We start from the raw sequence: 14,813 nt of genomic DNA on the forward strand, positions 1-14,813 counted from the left end.
CCAGTAGAGTTGCTGGGCAATCTGTATGCTCTTCAGCGATCTCTCCAACAGCAGCATCACCAGAGGTCCATCCAGCTCCCACTCGCTCTTCAGAGCCTGCAGGACAGCACGAGCGATCAAATTAACATCAGTCCAGTGTGGAAACTACAGAGTGTCTCACCTGTTCTCATGTTTTATTTAATCAGAGTGTATAGCAGTGGTGTGTGTTACTGGGCTTACCTGGACCAGCTGTGGCAAAAAACACTCTAGCTCTCCATCTGGAATCTGTTCAAAGTAGCGAACTGCAGCCCTGCGCACAGTCTGATCATGAAAGCTGAAAAAGATCACCAAACAAGATTAATGGAAACTTGAATCACAGTTATGACTGCAGGTTTCAGATCACTGGTGTCAAATCACTGGTCTGCTTGTGTTGTTGAAATCACCATGCCTACAAAACCACATTCAATTACTAGAAAAGTACCACCACTACTAAAGAATTTATTATTGATTCTGACAATCTGGAGACACATCACAGTCATAATAAAAATTTTAAAATTGTGGGTGCTGTTTATGACAGTGGTGTACGAACACAAGAGAGCACTTTCTCTAAAAACTGAATCCTTTTCAGTGAGGTTTTTCTTTTTTTTTTTTTCTTTGTTTGTCCTTTCAAACTTTTCTTTTATTTGTTGGTTCCAACACAAGAAAGTCAGTGAAAGATACAAACAGCCAAAGGGCCACTCAGCACTGCATATAGTACTGCAAAAGCATCAGTCAGTCAGCACATTGAAATGCCCTGGCCACAGTCTGCTGCCTTCAGGGACAGGGTGGAAATTAACACATCACATTTATTCAAGCATTATCCCCATTATTAATTACAATTCTGACATGCTTGTATTTGTGTTATATTCTGCTTATACTTGTATTTCACTACAGTTTGAAGGCAAATATTGCATTTATTCTTTTTTATCCCACTAAATTTAATTGGTGACTAATTACTTTGCAGATTTGGACTACAAAATATATCAACTAATAAATACTAATAAAAACTGATAAACTAACTCTGAGATATTATTACCAGGGCTTATACTTGTAACACAGTATTGTTACACTGTGGTATTACTGCCTGTACTTCCACTCCTGCAGCACGCACTGTAACTATGAACTAAAACCTAACAACAACAAAACAAGCCTCTCTCCAGATGTAATGTAACAGCTGGGTGTGAAGGCGGTGAGTGGCTGTGTATTGCTGTGTGGTTGTCCTTTCAGCTGTTTCCGGGTGTGAACCCAGCCTACCTGTTACTGAGCAGGAAGAGTGCCTCCTCAGGTAGATAAATGAGCCAGTTCTCTACAACAGTGTAGATTTCTGTCAAATCTTCAGGCTGCCACTGGGGGACTCCACCCAACAGCAGGTGGAGAAAAGTACTTCCTTTGTCACTACAGTGACGCTTACTCCAGAGGAAAGCTTTCTCGTTTTCTGTCAGACTGGAGGATTCCATTATAAGAGAAAAAAAATTCAAAAGTAAAAACATTATTAATTTACAAAGATATGAAAATCATGTGCATGTATGCTTGCAAAATGTGTGTTGTTTATTTACAAGCAGAGGCAGTGCTTCTTAGAAACATCCAACATTTTCTTTTGCAAATCCTCACAAGGCTGAGTAAATATGGCTGAATCCGGGAGCCCGATGGGCCTTCGATACTTCCACTCAAACTGACTCAGAAACTCGAGCTGGGGAACAATATGAGGATGAATGATTAAGCAGGTAATGTGTCATCACTTGTGTTTTTGTCAAAAGGGAAGCAGAGTTGTTCAGCGCTACTGACCTGCAGTATGACCCCCACAGGCTTTCTGTGGCTGTCAAACAGGGCAGGAGAGGGAGGAACAGGCAGTTCAGCCAGCGTGGACATACTGAGCAGAATAGTCCCCATCACCAGAGTCCTAGACTCACAGAGTGCAAAAAGTAAACGTCACAAATTGTGATTAAGAGCACAGGAAGTGGTGAAAAAGCTGAGCTTCCAAAATGAACGTGAACAACTGTAGAATAACAGAAAATAATAACAGCCTTTGTTTACACAAAGTTATGTTTACTTTAGAGTCCTCAAGATGTTCTAGGGGTCCAATTTGTGCTTCACTTGGAAAAGATCTACAACTATTATATACATAGTATAGTATAGTTAACAAATATAGACTCAGTAAAATTGGGGAAAAAATTTTTGTCAGTTTGGTATCAGCTAAAATCTTTGCATCATGAATGATCTGTAGATTTACAGTGGCAAGAAAGGAGCAGTCAAAGGAAAAGCTCTGTTTTAAAGTTTAAAACATGAAAGTGATTTTCTTTCACTTAAAAAATCAGTTAAAGGGGCACTCGACTGATTTTTACTGTTTTGGAGTAGTTCAGACAGGCAGATCACATGTTTCATACACCCTCCTGCCATGCATGTCTTCAACCTGTTCCAAAATCAGCAGCCCATAGAAACATCCGCTGCTCATTCATTACTAGGCTTGGTGCTGCATTGCTGCCTGCTATCAGAAATGTAACTCCCTCCACCTCCTTGACCTGCTCATGTATTAGCAAACAGTATAAGGCTTTATGAGATGAGGCATAAACACCTACCTGCCCCTGTAAAGAGGCAGCACAGCCCAGCCTAAAAGCTCAGGGTTCTTGCCACGTTTGGAGCCCTTGAGGCAAAATGTCAGCATGCACTCATATGGGAGCTTATTGACTTGAACAGGGAACACCATCCTGGAATAAAAAACATGCAGTCAAAAACATGTTGGTTTTTTTTTTTTTTTTGTACCATCTATTGTTACCTCATAAATCCTATTCCTTGCTCTTTTCTCAGAAATCTGCACTAAAATAGACATAAGTAAAAACACTTAAAGGTCTGATGAGAAGAAAGGACAGCAAGCTGTCTTGAAGATCACTGGGCTAATCAATGACAAAGGAATTGTTCCATGAACAAGGACAGGGGAAGCTGAATATTATAAAATGACAATGGGGACTCTTACATGCGGTTACACTGGATCTTATTTGCGTATGTCAAGGCAGTGCTGATATTTTCAGAAATGCCGGTGTCACATAACTTTGTTGCGCCAAAAGTCAACTCACAGGAAACGGAGAAGCTCTCATAGCTAAAAAATGATGGAGGAAAACAGAAAGCAATTAATCTCAACGTTCTTATCAGGGCTGTGGTTCATTTGTATGCACGTGCAAGTGCATGGGTGTTTCTGTAAATGAAAACATACTTGGTCATCCAGGAGGGCTGTAGTTGGTACAGAGCTGCGATGTTGAACTGGAAGATTTCAGTGTTGTCCTCCACGTCAAGAGTTTGGGGTTTGCTGGTCACCTCCTGACCTCTGAAGTCTGACTGGAAGTTGTCAAAAAAGATCTCCAGCACTTTGAGCAGTGCACTGTGGAGCATGATCATGGCTGGAAAGCAGAGAATAAGCAATCAGCTCATACAGTCAAAATATCATGCTAAACAGGTAAACAAAGAGAGTAGAAGAAGTACACAAACATTTAATGACACATACATGATTTATGACACACTTAAATGCAGTTATAAGCAGTAACTAACGACAACTGGTTTGGTTATCAAATCAAGATCAGGAAGAAGACAAATGAAAAGTACAGGAAATGTCTGGACCAAAAGTATCATTAAACCCTGAAGTCTAATTCACACAACACAATGCCTGATCAGGTGTAGGATGCTCATTCAGCATCAAGCTGACCTCAGACTCACAACCTCATACACCAACGATAAGTCAAGATCTCGTTGAGCTTCCTGTCAAGTGAGAACCGTGGATTACTCACCAGTTTCACACTCAGAGTTCTCATCATGACTCTGCAAGGAAGAAAAGATACAAAAACACAGCTTTTTATTGTTGATCAGTGGCATGAGGAAGTATCTCATACATTTTTTTAGTGCGCTGCGATGTCACAATCCTTTGGCAGTTAGGAAGAGGGATCGGATGACTAAGTAGTCCTTGTAAGAATAGAATCACAAATGGTTTCCTGTCGTACCAGAGGTATGGGTTTGATTCGGTTAAGTCTGCCAATAGAGTCCTCCAGCTCCTTAGACGACAACCCACACAGAAGACTGGTGATGAGGCGAACGCAGTCCACGACCACATTAACGTTCATCCCAGTCTGCAGACGTGAAGGGAAACATCAGAAATATGTCACTGCTACTGATTTACCTGAATTACCCTGAGGCGGTAAACCCTACATTATACATTTCTGCAAGTTAAAAACAAAATGAGAGAGCGTGAGAGACACAAACGTCCCACTGGCTATCCCGTCTTTACCGACCTTACTTCTCCTCAGCTCAGTCATCTCCCTGTTGTAGCTATTGAGAACCTCATGGAGACTCAGCCTGAGAGAGGAGGAAAGGTCAAACATAAACCACACATGACAAAGTGGCAGGTTTGTTGTCTGCAAACAGGTGCTTGTTGACACATGACCCACTGAACAGGTGTCATTATCACTGAAACCATTTTACAAAGCTGAACTGGGAAGCAGGAAAAGATCGGCATCTTACTTGCAGGTGTTGAAGACGCCAACGGGACGCAGGAGCTTGTACAGCTGACACGAGTTTCCATCATCCTCCCCCTCAGAGAAGAAACACAGACTGAACTAATGACTGCTGTGCAGGACTGTGGCTAAGCCTGTCATGATAACTACTTTTGTTGGACAGTATATTGATTGTACTTTGCAGTTAAACATATTTAAAATGGTCATCTTAAGAACATTTGATGGCATGGATAATACTACTACTACTACTACTACTACTACTAATAATAATAATAATAATAATAATAATAACAGCATAATAATGCAAATTTACCCTTTCAAAGAGTAATAAAGATTTTAATCCTTAAGAATATTCAGACATTGGAATGGGAAAAAAAAATGAGTCAAAACAATGAGTCAATGAGACATGTACGATAAGATACGTACAATAAGTCAATAACATAACTCACGTGACAGGTCTAATTGCGGCAAGAACAGAATCTCAGAATTTATATGAAGCGTGTAAAACCAGCCTAATAACACATTTGGTTCACCTTTATTCTATTTTATTGTGTTGCTAAGCGCCACCAGCCATGACGTGATGTGTAAACAGAACAAAGTCAAGAAGTCAGGGTGGAGGTTTTCAAAGCCCTGATGATAAGAAGCTGGGCAGGGGCACACTTATTTGTGACAGCAGCATTTCAAGACCGAAGACAGGCCCACCCCTTGTTGGTAAATGTTTAATTCCGTAGGCGGGAACAGGAGGAATTTGAGCTGACTTACATCTCTGGCCAGACAGCGTTTGATGTTGTTCAAGCTGAGCAGTCGGAGGGGCACTTCTTGTTCACACTTGTAGTACATCTGAACAGTCTCGTGCATACCCAGCAGCTCTTCACTGAGGAAAGATATGAGAAATGGCATTTGGTGCGTCAAATAAAAGAATGATTGTAGAAAAGCAGCTTCACAGCTCATAGTTTAACGTTTCTGGTGACTTACTTTCGGAGGTACTCCTCAGAGTTGCACAGTTTTAAAACATAATTCCCACTCGTGCTGGGAGAGAGGTCCAGCAGCTGCAAGATTTCATCAATCAGACTCTTCACTGTCCTGTTCACTGGATAAAGATTAGAGTTCAGAGTCCACACACTTTTGCTAACATGAGCAGCATCTGAAGATCGAGCTGAAGTGATAATGCAGTGCATAACAGCCAAACAGTGATGGAATCTTACAATACAACCAACATGAAAAACAAAGGTAAAACTCTGAAGTACTTTGAGGGAAAAGTGTGCTTTTAACCTTGATACATTTATCCAACAGATGTTATATGTCATGCTTTATTATAGAGGAAAGGTCCTGCACACCCACACAGGCATTTTCAGCTATGTGGTTGATTATACCTGCTCAGGTGGGATTCGCACAAAGCTCTGATAGGATTTACATGAGGACAGCATGTATTAATAGGAATTACATAGTTTTAAAAAAGAGATGAAGATGAAAGTGACATATTTTGTCACTGGAGGGAACTCACTCCAACGAAATTTGTGCTCTGCATTTAACCCACCCAAGTGACGTGCACACACACACACAGCAAACCCGGGGCAGTGGGCGACCGCGTGCAGCGCCCGGGGAGCAGTGGGGGTTAGGTACCTTGCTCAAGGGTACCTCAGCCATGGACACCAGTACGGGGAATCGAACCAGCGATCCACCGGTTACGGGTCCGACACCCTAACCACTGATCCACGACTGCCCCTAGAGTTTACAGCAAAGCTCCTGAAGTTCCCCAGAATTATTATTTTTATTATCTGTTTATCTTTGCTCACACAAGATAAAAACACTTTAAAGACAACAACAACAACCACAACAAAAAACCCAAAACCGTGGCACTCTATGGATCATTCTTGGGTCATTCTTACCTGCTGTGGGGATGGGAAGCTGTTGACTGCCCCATTCACTGGCTACACTGACAATCACCTCCACCTGCTGCAGCAGGGCAGGATGGATTTGCAACAATCGACCCCATACCAAACCTGAGTTATGAATGCTGTCTGTGTGCTTGTACTTGGACTGTAACCTGCCCAGAAAGAAAAAGAAAAACAGGTTGTGAATGTGAAAGTATGATGATAAGCATGCTCCACACTGAAGCATCACGATCCCTATCGTCTCGCTGAAGGGACAAAAACAGTGTCAAGCTGAGAGAACAAAAGAGGAAACCAAGATTCAGTCAGTTCATTAAAATTGAGTCAGACATAGAGCGTAAAATCCAAATTTAAAACTACATCTTTTCAGTTAAGGTGTCACAAAGGTGGATATTTCAAATAAAACTGTTTAAATTCATTATAATAGAGCATTTTATGTGTGTTTCATAAAATACATGACAACACAACAATACATGACAAAGACATAATGTTTAAAAACAAGGTAGAATCTAAATTTTCCCACGCTTACCTGGAAGTTTCAGCACAAAAAGAAGCCAGACTCTTGGTGCTGCCTTGTGGAGTGTCTATTAGTTTGATGCTGAATGGGTCCTGAAAAAACAGTTTTAATTTGGAAAATTTCATTAAATCATAAAAGGAGGTCTTTGTCTTTTCTGAACGAGAAACTACAAGGGATACTCACATGATCTTCTATTTCTGTCTTGGAACGATTCAGTTTCTGAGTAGGCTCAGTGAGGTCACAGGAAAAGAGCTTTTGGCTGAGGCCTCTTGGCCTCGGGGGAACAGGAGGGGGTCCTTGGTCTTGTCTTCCTAGCAAACATGCGCTGGGAAGCCTGTTTCTGGGTGGAGGGGGGGGCGCACGAACAGGACGAAACCCGTTTGTGCTTTGATGGTCTGTACTCCCAGGGTGTCCTCCCCCTTGATCCTGGAGATGGTTTGGAGGTTTGGGTTGAGATTCAGTTCGGGGTATGAGCCCATCCAAGGTGGTCTCATACAAATGTGTTTCATTATGTTCTGGAAAGATTTCAAGGTACTCATAAATGTGCGTTTCCTCAGCAAGTGGCGAGGGGAAGTCAGAGTCGCTTGCATCTTGCCTCTGGATTGATCCATTTTGCCTTTGAGGAGGATCCATCACATTTTAGGAAATTGTACAAGTTCTGCTACGTGGTGCCAAATCTCGGCATGTCCTCGTTTCATATCATGACACAATGTGGAACTGTGGAAAGAAGAGAACGAAAAGCAGAATTAGCAATTAACTTCATTAAAGACATACTGACAGCACAAGTAAGCTGTTTTACGGCCGGAGTCCTAACTGAACCTGAGGGTTTACGTTGGTCTAATAATTAACAGACTTTCAAATCTTCACAGGAAACCTACCAGTGAGCGCCACTAAATCTGTCACACACATATATGAAGTTAGACACGACAAAAGCCTTCAATACAATTGGTGTCTATCTTCAAACCTTCATTCCAAATGCTTCACCTGATTTCACTGGAGTGATGAATTCAGTCAAAACTGTAAGCAAAGTCTGGTATTTTTAAGTAAAATAAAAACAAAACAGACAGTTACTTACAGCATACTCACATATGACTATTTTAGATGAGATCCAAATGGTAATATGATGTTTTCTGCACTTGCAACTTACCATAAAAGCTCCCACTTCGTCTAGACGAGGTGACTGTGACTGAAGCCATGCACAACAAGTTAGACCTGTCCAAGTATTGGAAAACTTCCCATCTGTGTTTCCTCAGCTCAGCCCTGCCAGTGTCCCTCCCCTCATACTCACACACACACACACACGCCCTCTGCTGGAGGCCAAAGAACTTTGCAAGTGTGTATGCATTGTTGCTTGCAGGGATAAATTAAGCCAACATCAAACTTACAAATCAAGATTGAGAGTGCATAATGAAAAAATAAACGAAATGTTAATGTTAATGCTACACATGATAATACTGGCTAAAATGTTTTTGCACATATTGTGTGTTGTGTCTTGGGGATCTTTTGTTTATAAGTTTTTCTGGTTGCTTTTCACTATTCATTATTCATGTTCACTTTTGTACAGTTATGGCTACAGACTCTCCATCCATCTCCCTATATTTGCATTTTTGAGCATAATTCATTTGAATTCAATTTCTTTGATTTACTTATTTTTTGAACTCATTGTGAATTCTTTTGACTATTGTGCAATGATTATTCATACTGGAAAACCCTCAGGATGTTGATACATTTCTGATAAAAATGTAAACGTGACAGCTTCCTTTGCATGAAAGAAACACATCTATCCAGTTCTACCAAACCAACATTTAATTATATCCACTCCTAACTTGGGAATGCTGTTGAGCAGGTTGAGGTATGTGAGCAGGTTCTCATATGTAGTGAAATGAAAGCAGCAAGAAGGAAACGTGTGTTCCTGTACTCTACATATGACACATAAGGTAAGATTAAAATAACTGTCTTTTTTTTGTTGTTTTGTTTTTAAGATGAGAAACGTTTGGGACTTTACAGGAAGCTTCCTTTGTGCTATCAACTTTGTACACGGTTCATTTAAACACTTGTGTTTAAATTGAAGTGAAAATTAGTTTTGTGGATCACTGATCTTTAGTAAACTCTGTCTGTTTGACTCTCTGTAGCAATAATCATGAGTCTTCCTGGGGATGAGAAACGTGGCCTTTTAGTGGGAATGACAGCAACGGTCCTCCACTGAATGTGCCACAAAGGTGTCAGCTGAGGTGCACAGAGGAAGGTGTGTGTGTGTGGGGGGGGGGGGGGTGTATAAAGGAGGAGATGGAGCAGAAAGAAATGCTTTTCAACCACACGACTCCCCACATTTCACCCTCAGACCCCAAACCTGCATTTCGCCGATACTTTGTACTCATCCCCTTTGTAGTACTCACGCTGATCGGATGCGTAGTTGCAATGGTAAGATACTGTCTGCGTGGGTAATTTCACATGACTGCATCACAGGCTTATCTTTAAGTTATTTAAGTTTATTTAAGTTTTCACTGCTGTGTTTCTCTTCAGGTTGTATATATGAAGAGGAGATCGAGGTAAGTTGGTTCCTGCTAAGCGTGACGTTCAGATCATTTTGGTATGTTGCGTTATGTTGTGTCAAAATTTGTTTTGTTTTGCTTCAGATTAGAGGAGCTGCGCCACAGGCTGATTCCTCTGTACAGCTACGACCCCACAGAAGAACAGGACGGCTGGGAACAATCTGACAATGTGGACGAGGAGGAGGAGCTAACTGTGAGCAAACCACTCAGACTTTACTGATAGTATTCAGCAATCCTCATACAACTGGGACCAGGAATGAACTTACAGAATTTGCTTCTGTTTACAGGAACCTTTGTACAAGGAAGGAAAGCTCTCCTTCTCCTCATCTGCTTATGGGACATGAACAGAAAATCAAGAAAAAATATGTGCCCAGTTACAGGAAAATGTCTTCCTTTATATCATATATTGCAGATGCTATGCAGATAAAGACTGGTCTTCCCCATGAGGATTAAAAACAGCATCTGAGTGACATTCAACAGCTACTAGCACTGCATCAGATCATTTAATTTCAGTTTCTTTCCTCACAGTGTTTTCTGTGTAGCGCAGTGGACAGCAGATGGCGCTGTAGTCCCGTCTCTTGCCTCATTTGAAAACTTCCCTTTCTCTTTCAAAAGACATGCATACAAAGTGTTATGAAGGACAAGATATTTTGGAGCAATAAACTGAAACCTAAAATCCCATTTAAAGGCTGCTTGTTTTTGTGTGTGCATCTCTAAAATTAATTACGACTTCACCTCAAAGAGCTTCAAAGACACACCTGTTCCTGCTTGGTAATCAGGGGATTTGCAGTTCTGTAGAGGTTCCTCAGGTGGATATGTCTTCTATTCACATGTTCTGGGAGCTTTTACAGTACAGGAAAATGGGATCAGAAAGAAAGAGCAGGTGAACAACACACCTACAGAAACAGTTAAAACCGATAACTAACAAATATGACAAATTATACCAAAGTAGGTTTCCAGTCTGTATCATTCCTTTTGACCTGTGTGTGTTTGTATGTATTTACATCAGACTTGACCTTAATCTGTTGGGACAATGTTGGTGCCTGACCTCCATCCTGTTGGCCTCGTCTGCTCTGGTCCTCCCAGCTCTGAACCTGGACAGCCTGCTGTGTTACTACTGTCCTCTGCAGCACAAAGGAAAGTCCTGCCCTAACATCACAAGCCAGTGTCTGCCCGATCAGCGCTGTTCCAGCTCCAGAGGCCACTACGGCTCCATCCATATCCTTTCTGGTCAGGGCTGTATAGATGCTGAACTCTGTGGCTCCCATGAAATCATCTCCTATCGGGGGGTCAAGTACAACGTCAGCCACGGCTGCTGCTGCAAAGACAAATGTAATGTCCCGCCAAAGTCTGACAGCAATCTGAAGTTACTACTCGGGATGGTCACGGACAAAATGGATGACGTCAATATCACTGAGGTGTTTAAGGAGGAGCCTTGGCATTCATGTGCAAATTACACATCATCAAGGAGCTCCACATTACCTACCACTGCATCATAGAAGTGCTTGTAGAAATCTGGGGAGAGGCCTGTGAGCCATAGGTACTTACCAGAGTCTCCACAACACGACTGACATTCAGTCAAATGTTTACATGGTTGTGATTATTATCACTTCTTGTTAAGTTAATGTGGAAATGAGATAAAAGGTGGATTTATCAGCCATCCTTCTGGTATACCTAGTAAATTATTGCATTATTTCTGTGGTTGTGGTTGCTGATGTGACAAAATAAAAGCACCATGATTGAGCTACCATTTGGTGTCGTTGCTCTGTGTTGATTGTACAGCAGGTGTGTTGGAAGGTGTGGCCTCTGGAGTCAGTGGTAAGATCAGACCAGAATTCATCAAACGTTCACCTGTTTGACAGGCATTAAAGTCTTAAAAATGAGCAGGTGAGTCTTCATAATACAGTTTTTCTTTTTAATGTTGTACACTGAAATTGTTTAAGCCATCGTTTTCTGCCTTTACAGCTTGAGGCCTTTTAAAATGAGCCAATCAGTATGGATCACTGACACCTGTGCATAAGACTCAAGGATAATAATTTTCAGTCAGTTAACTTGCTGAATTTCTTCGATGTCATTGATGATGTTTAACGAAGAAAAATATGAGGATAAGGAGCTGCAGGGCTGTCATATTACATGTTTTTGAAACTATGGAAGGTGTTTTGTCAAGACAGAGATAATTACTCAAGTGATGTGAAACCACAATTATTTAACACTAAGCCTGCATTACAAACTGGGGAAGTGGAACTGGGTACAATATAAGTTTGTATTGTAAAATACCAAATGCGTCTCTTGAACTTGCAGGCCGAGCATGTTGCAGCTCCTGCATGTTGCTGTGTTGTGGTTCTGCCTTCTCCTCCCCTCGCTGCTCTGTGACAACCTGCTTTGCTACTACAGCCCCATCCTGGAGAAGGAGAAGACATTCGAGCTCATTGTGACCGAGTGCCCTCCTGACGAGCTGTGCTTCAAGGCAGATGGTCGCTACGGAAACCACAGCGCCCTGTCGGCTAGTGGCTGCATGGCGGAGAGGGACTGCAGCCAGGTGCATAGCATCCGCCTCAAAGGAACCATGTATGCCATGAGCTACAGCTGTTGTGATTGGTCGTACTGTAACTCCTGCCCAGGAGTTGCAGCCAGATCTCTCTACATCAGTGTATCACTTCTAACTGTAGCTGTGATGACTAGCTGCTTGTGACTGAAGACACCTAATGTGCTTTGTTATGCATCTTTAGCGGTTTATGTCAAAGGGAAGATACTTTTATGGTTCAATACCAAGCAAGTAGAGAATGGAGTAATGCAGAGAGCCTGCTGAAGTATGAAATATGAGGTGAATGCCCAGTCTGAACACACTGAGGTGTGCACCAAGACATCATGTTTTCCAAATACTATTTTTTTTTTGCAATGTCATATTAACAAAGCCTATTTTTATTGTGTTTTATTGTCATTATATAAATATTTGAATAAAAACTAATATTCTTTGCCCTTTTAAATAGTTTCAGGAGATATTATGTATTTTTCTTAATTCTTTAAAGGTCCAGTGTGTAGGAATTAGTATCATCTAATGGTGTGATTGCAGATCAAATGAACACTCCTTGCCTCATGGTGGCTGCAAAAAACACTAAAAAATGTGGCAGGTTTGTCCATTCAGAGCTACTGTAGAAACATGGTGACAAGTTTCAAGTGATTATACACAGATGGAAACATAATTATGGATATTTTATTTCTGCCCCCCCCGAATCCAACACACTGAACCTTTAAATGCTCCATCCGCATTTATTAAAGAGCCACAATGCTTATTTTCAATGTCAATCTCACACATACTGCTGTAAATACTCATCAAAACATCAGACTTGTTGACGATAAGAAAAGAAAAAAAATCTTTCAGGAGTCAAAGTAAAAGAGAGCAGGTCGAACAACATGTATAGTATGAGGTTCGGACAGTTCTTTATTTCCCTTTTATAAGGCTGCTGGGTCTCCCCATAGTGGATATACATATATATACAGGAGATTGCTATACTGGAGTTACACTGAGGGCAGAGGGTCCATATTACACAGACTTCAAAAAACAACACTAATAGAGCCTCACCTCCAGGTTTCAGGTTTCAGAAATCAGCAGAGAAAGAGAGAGAGAGAGAGAGAGAGAGAGAGAGATGGGAAGGGGGAAAACAGCACAAGAGAAGAGGGAAGAGAAGGAAGAGGGGAGATGATGCAGTCTGAGAGCTCGACTCGACTGCCTAATAACTTAACACTAGAAAATAACATACAGATTTCACGCACAGTGCATCTTAAATAGGTTACGTGAAGAACCATTTACCATAAATATCTGTATTTTCGGGAGCCAACATATATAAAAAAAAATGATAAAAAAAACAAAAACCAAAAAAAAAAAAATCAGTCTTTAATTTTTTTTCTTATTTCCTCCTTTTCCCACCGTGCAAATCATTCTTTTGTTCCTTCTTTCCGTGGAGGCCGGGCTCTTCCTGCCCTGCCCACATCCGTTCCAGACAAACGAGGAAAAAGGAAACAGAACCCAGCACCCCCCTCCCCTCCCCCCTTAAAAGCATATGAATTAGTAGAAAACGAACAAACAAATGAACATAACACCACAGTCAACTCATCACAAAAAGAACCCACAGACACACAGAACAGCAAAAACACAGTACTCTTTTTTTTTTTTTCCTTTTTTGAGCTTCTTCATCATCGTTATTCCTCTTAATGGTCAGCATCACTGTCATGGTCTTTCTCTTGGCGTACTGGTTGGTGGCAGTGGAGGGTTTCTCGCTCCCCCAGGCGGCTCAGTGGAACTGGGAGGCAACTCTCCAATCGACTAGTCAGTTTAGCAGTGATATATTATCTCTCGATTTCACAGTGTGGTAGGAAAAGGAGGATGAGGAGAGGGAAGGGGGAGTGCCAGAGGGAAGGTTGTCAGAGATGGGAACAGGAATCAGAGAAACCACAGCAACAATTAGAAAACAACTAGAAACCCCAACCGTCCATGGAAAAAGTAAACAAAATGGCCGCTTCACTCCTTTCTTCTGAGTTTCGTTCCCACCAACCCATGTGTTTGGGTAGGCCTTGATTGGCTGGCGTAAACTGATTGGATGGCCTGTGTTTGTGGCAGAGGGTAGGGGGGAGGCGGGTGAGGGAAGTCTAAGGCTGACTGGAATCCACTGGTGGATGGCACTCGACAGGGCGATATGTCGTCAGGAGGAAAAGGATGAGCGTGGCGGGGTGGTGTGTGATTGGCAGGTCAGAGGGCAAATCCCTTCGTGAGTGGGCTCAGGCACGCTGTAGCAGTGCCCGCCTCTTGCGGCTGTAGTAGTGACGTGCGCCGGTCTGTCTGGCAAAGTTCATCATGTAGTTTTGTTTACGGGTGCTGCAGGGATACAAAGACAGTGAAAGAAGGAGGGGAAAAAGGAGGAGTGTGACCATTAGTGACAGAGTTGAGGGCGCTACAAATCCACACATTCCCATGCACACACTCTCCTACATGCACGCAAATGCACGAATGGTCGAACGCAGCTCTCACACTCACTCGCACCCAGGTTCATGCTGGCATTTTTAATCACGTTTCAGCCTTAACCTCAAACACTCAACAGCTGTATGGGTCTCATGGCTCAGAGAATGGATGGTGCTACTCTACAGGACTGGATTTGTTTATGTTCTGCACAAAACTGAGCAGCTAAACAGTGAACATGGCGGCAGAACTAGCTACACGTATCCAAGACCAAATGTCACAAGACAAGACATGAGACATAAAGTCTACAAACACACTACCACAGGTACTAGAAGGAAACTCTGACTCTGAGTGTTTGAGGTCAGAGTCAGCAGCCATCACTGG

The 14,813-nt window shown here is 42.0% G+C and overlaps 4 protein-coding genes across 11 annotated transcripts in view; 2 read left to right on the plus strand and 2 right to left on the minus strand.

Moving 5' to 3' along the window:
• pik3c2g (phosphatidylinositol-4-phosphate 3-kinase catalytic subunit type 2 gamma) overlaps window positions 1-10,319 on the minus strand; it is a 16,747-nt gene extending 6,428 nt beyond the window's left edge. The window contains exons 1-18 of one of the 2 annotated variants that reach the window (XM_046393455.1): window positions 10,234-10,319; window positions 7,107-7,640; window positions 6,936-7,015; window positions 6,404-6,561; window positions 5,490-5,604; window positions 5,277-5,388; window positions 4,522-4,592; window positions 4,293-4,356; window positions 4,005-4,130; window positions 3,795-3,825; window positions 3,227-3,410; window positions 2,990-3,112; window positions 2,595-2,723; window positions 1,804-1,918; window positions 1,575-1,708; window positions 1,273-1,461; window positions 220-313; window positions 2-96 (exon numbers count right to left, since the gene is read on the minus strand). In XM_046393455.1, coding sequence (XP_046249411.1) covers window positions 2-96; window positions 220-313; window positions 1,273-1,461; window positions 1,575-1,708; window positions 1,804-1,918; window positions 2,595-2,723; window positions 2,990-3,112; window positions 3,227-3,410; window positions 3,795-3,825; window positions 4,005-4,130; window positions 4,293-4,356; window positions 4,522-4,592; window positions 5,277-5,388; window positions 5,490-5,604; window positions 6,404-6,561; window positions 6,936-7,015; window positions 7,107-7,556 — 2,270 coding nt within the window. In that variant the 5' untranslated portion in view covers window positions 7,557-7,640; window positions 10,234-10,319. Of the gene's footprint in view, window position 1; window positions 97-219; window positions 314-1,272; window positions 1,462-1,574; window positions 1,709-1,803; window positions 1,919-2,594; window positions 2,724-2,989; window positions 3,113-3,226; window positions 3,411-3,794; window positions 3,826-4,004; window positions 4,131-4,292; window positions 4,357-4,521; window positions 4,593-5,276; window positions 5,389-5,489; window positions 5,605-6,403; window positions 6,562-6,935; window positions 7,016-7,106; window positions 7,641-8,070; window positions 8,219-10,233 lie in introns of those variants that run through there. The other variant, XM_046393454.1, reaches the window with a different exon arrangement.
• Window positions 8,736-11,223, plus strand: LOC124061545 (sperm acrosome membrane-associated protein 4-like). 3 transcript variants are annotated; one of them, XM_046393462.1, is made up of 6 exons: window positions 8,736-8,860; window positions 9,056-9,344; window positions 9,447-9,472; window positions 9,560-9,668; window positions 9,763-10,358; window positions 10,562-10,702. In XM_046393462.1, the coding sequence occupies exons 2-5, from the start codon at window positions 9,210-9,212 to the stop codon at window positions 9,817-9,819; spliced, it is 327 nt and encodes a 108-aa protein (XP_046249418.1). In that variant the 5' UTR covers window positions 8,736-8,860; window positions 9,056-9,209; the 3' UTR covers window positions 9,820-10,358; window positions 10,562-10,702. The 3 variants fall into 3 exon arrangements, with proteins under 3 accessions (XP_046249418.1, XP_046249417.1, XP_046249416.1); XM_046393461.1 differs by having other exon boundaries at window positions 10,485-10,625; XM_046393460.1 differs by lacking the exons at window positions 8,736-8,860; window positions 9,056-9,344; window positions 9,447-9,472; window positions 9,560-9,668 and having other exon boundaries at window positions 9,843-10,358; window positions 10,485-11,223.
• Window positions 11,224-11,260: 37 nt separating this feature from the next.
• bncr (bouncer) lies at window positions 11,261-12,462 on the plus strand. 2 transcript variants are annotated; one of them, XM_046393464.1, is made up of 2 exons: window positions 11,261-11,362; window positions 11,777-12,462. In XM_046393464.1, the coding sequence occupies exons 1-2, from the start codon at window positions 11,355-11,357 to the stop codon at window positions 12,165-12,167; spliced, it is 399 nt and encodes a 132-aa protein (XP_046249420.1). In that variant the 5' UTR covers window positions 11,261-11,354; the 3' UTR covers window positions 12,168-12,462. The 2 variants fall into 2 exon arrangements, with proteins under 2 accessions (XP_046249420.1, XP_046249419.1); XM_046393463.1 differs by lacking the exon at window positions 11,261-11,362 and adding an exon at window positions 11,398-11,594.
• Window positions 12,463-12,892: 430 nt separating this feature from the next.
• Window positions 12,893-14,813, minus strand: part of reln (reelin) — an 89,607-nt gene continuing 87,686 nt past the window's right edge. For all 4 annotated transcript variants that reach the window (XM_046393450.1, XM_046393449.1, XM_046393452.1 and 1 more), the window contains exon 64: window positions 12,893-14,348. In XM_046393450.1, coding sequence (XP_046249406.1) covers window positions 14,252-14,348 — 97 coding nt within the window. In that variant the 3' untranslated portion in view covers window positions 12,893-14,251. The remainder of the gene's footprint in view (window positions 14,349-14,813) is intronic.

This window comes from Scatophagus argus, chromosome 7 (assembly GCF_020382885.2).
Source record: "Scatophagus argus isolate fScaArg1 chromosome 7, fScaArg1.pri, whole genome shotgun sequence".
Classification (NCBI taxonomy): Eukaryota; Metazoa; Chordata; class Actinopteri; family Scatophagidae; genus Scatophagus; species Scatophagus argus.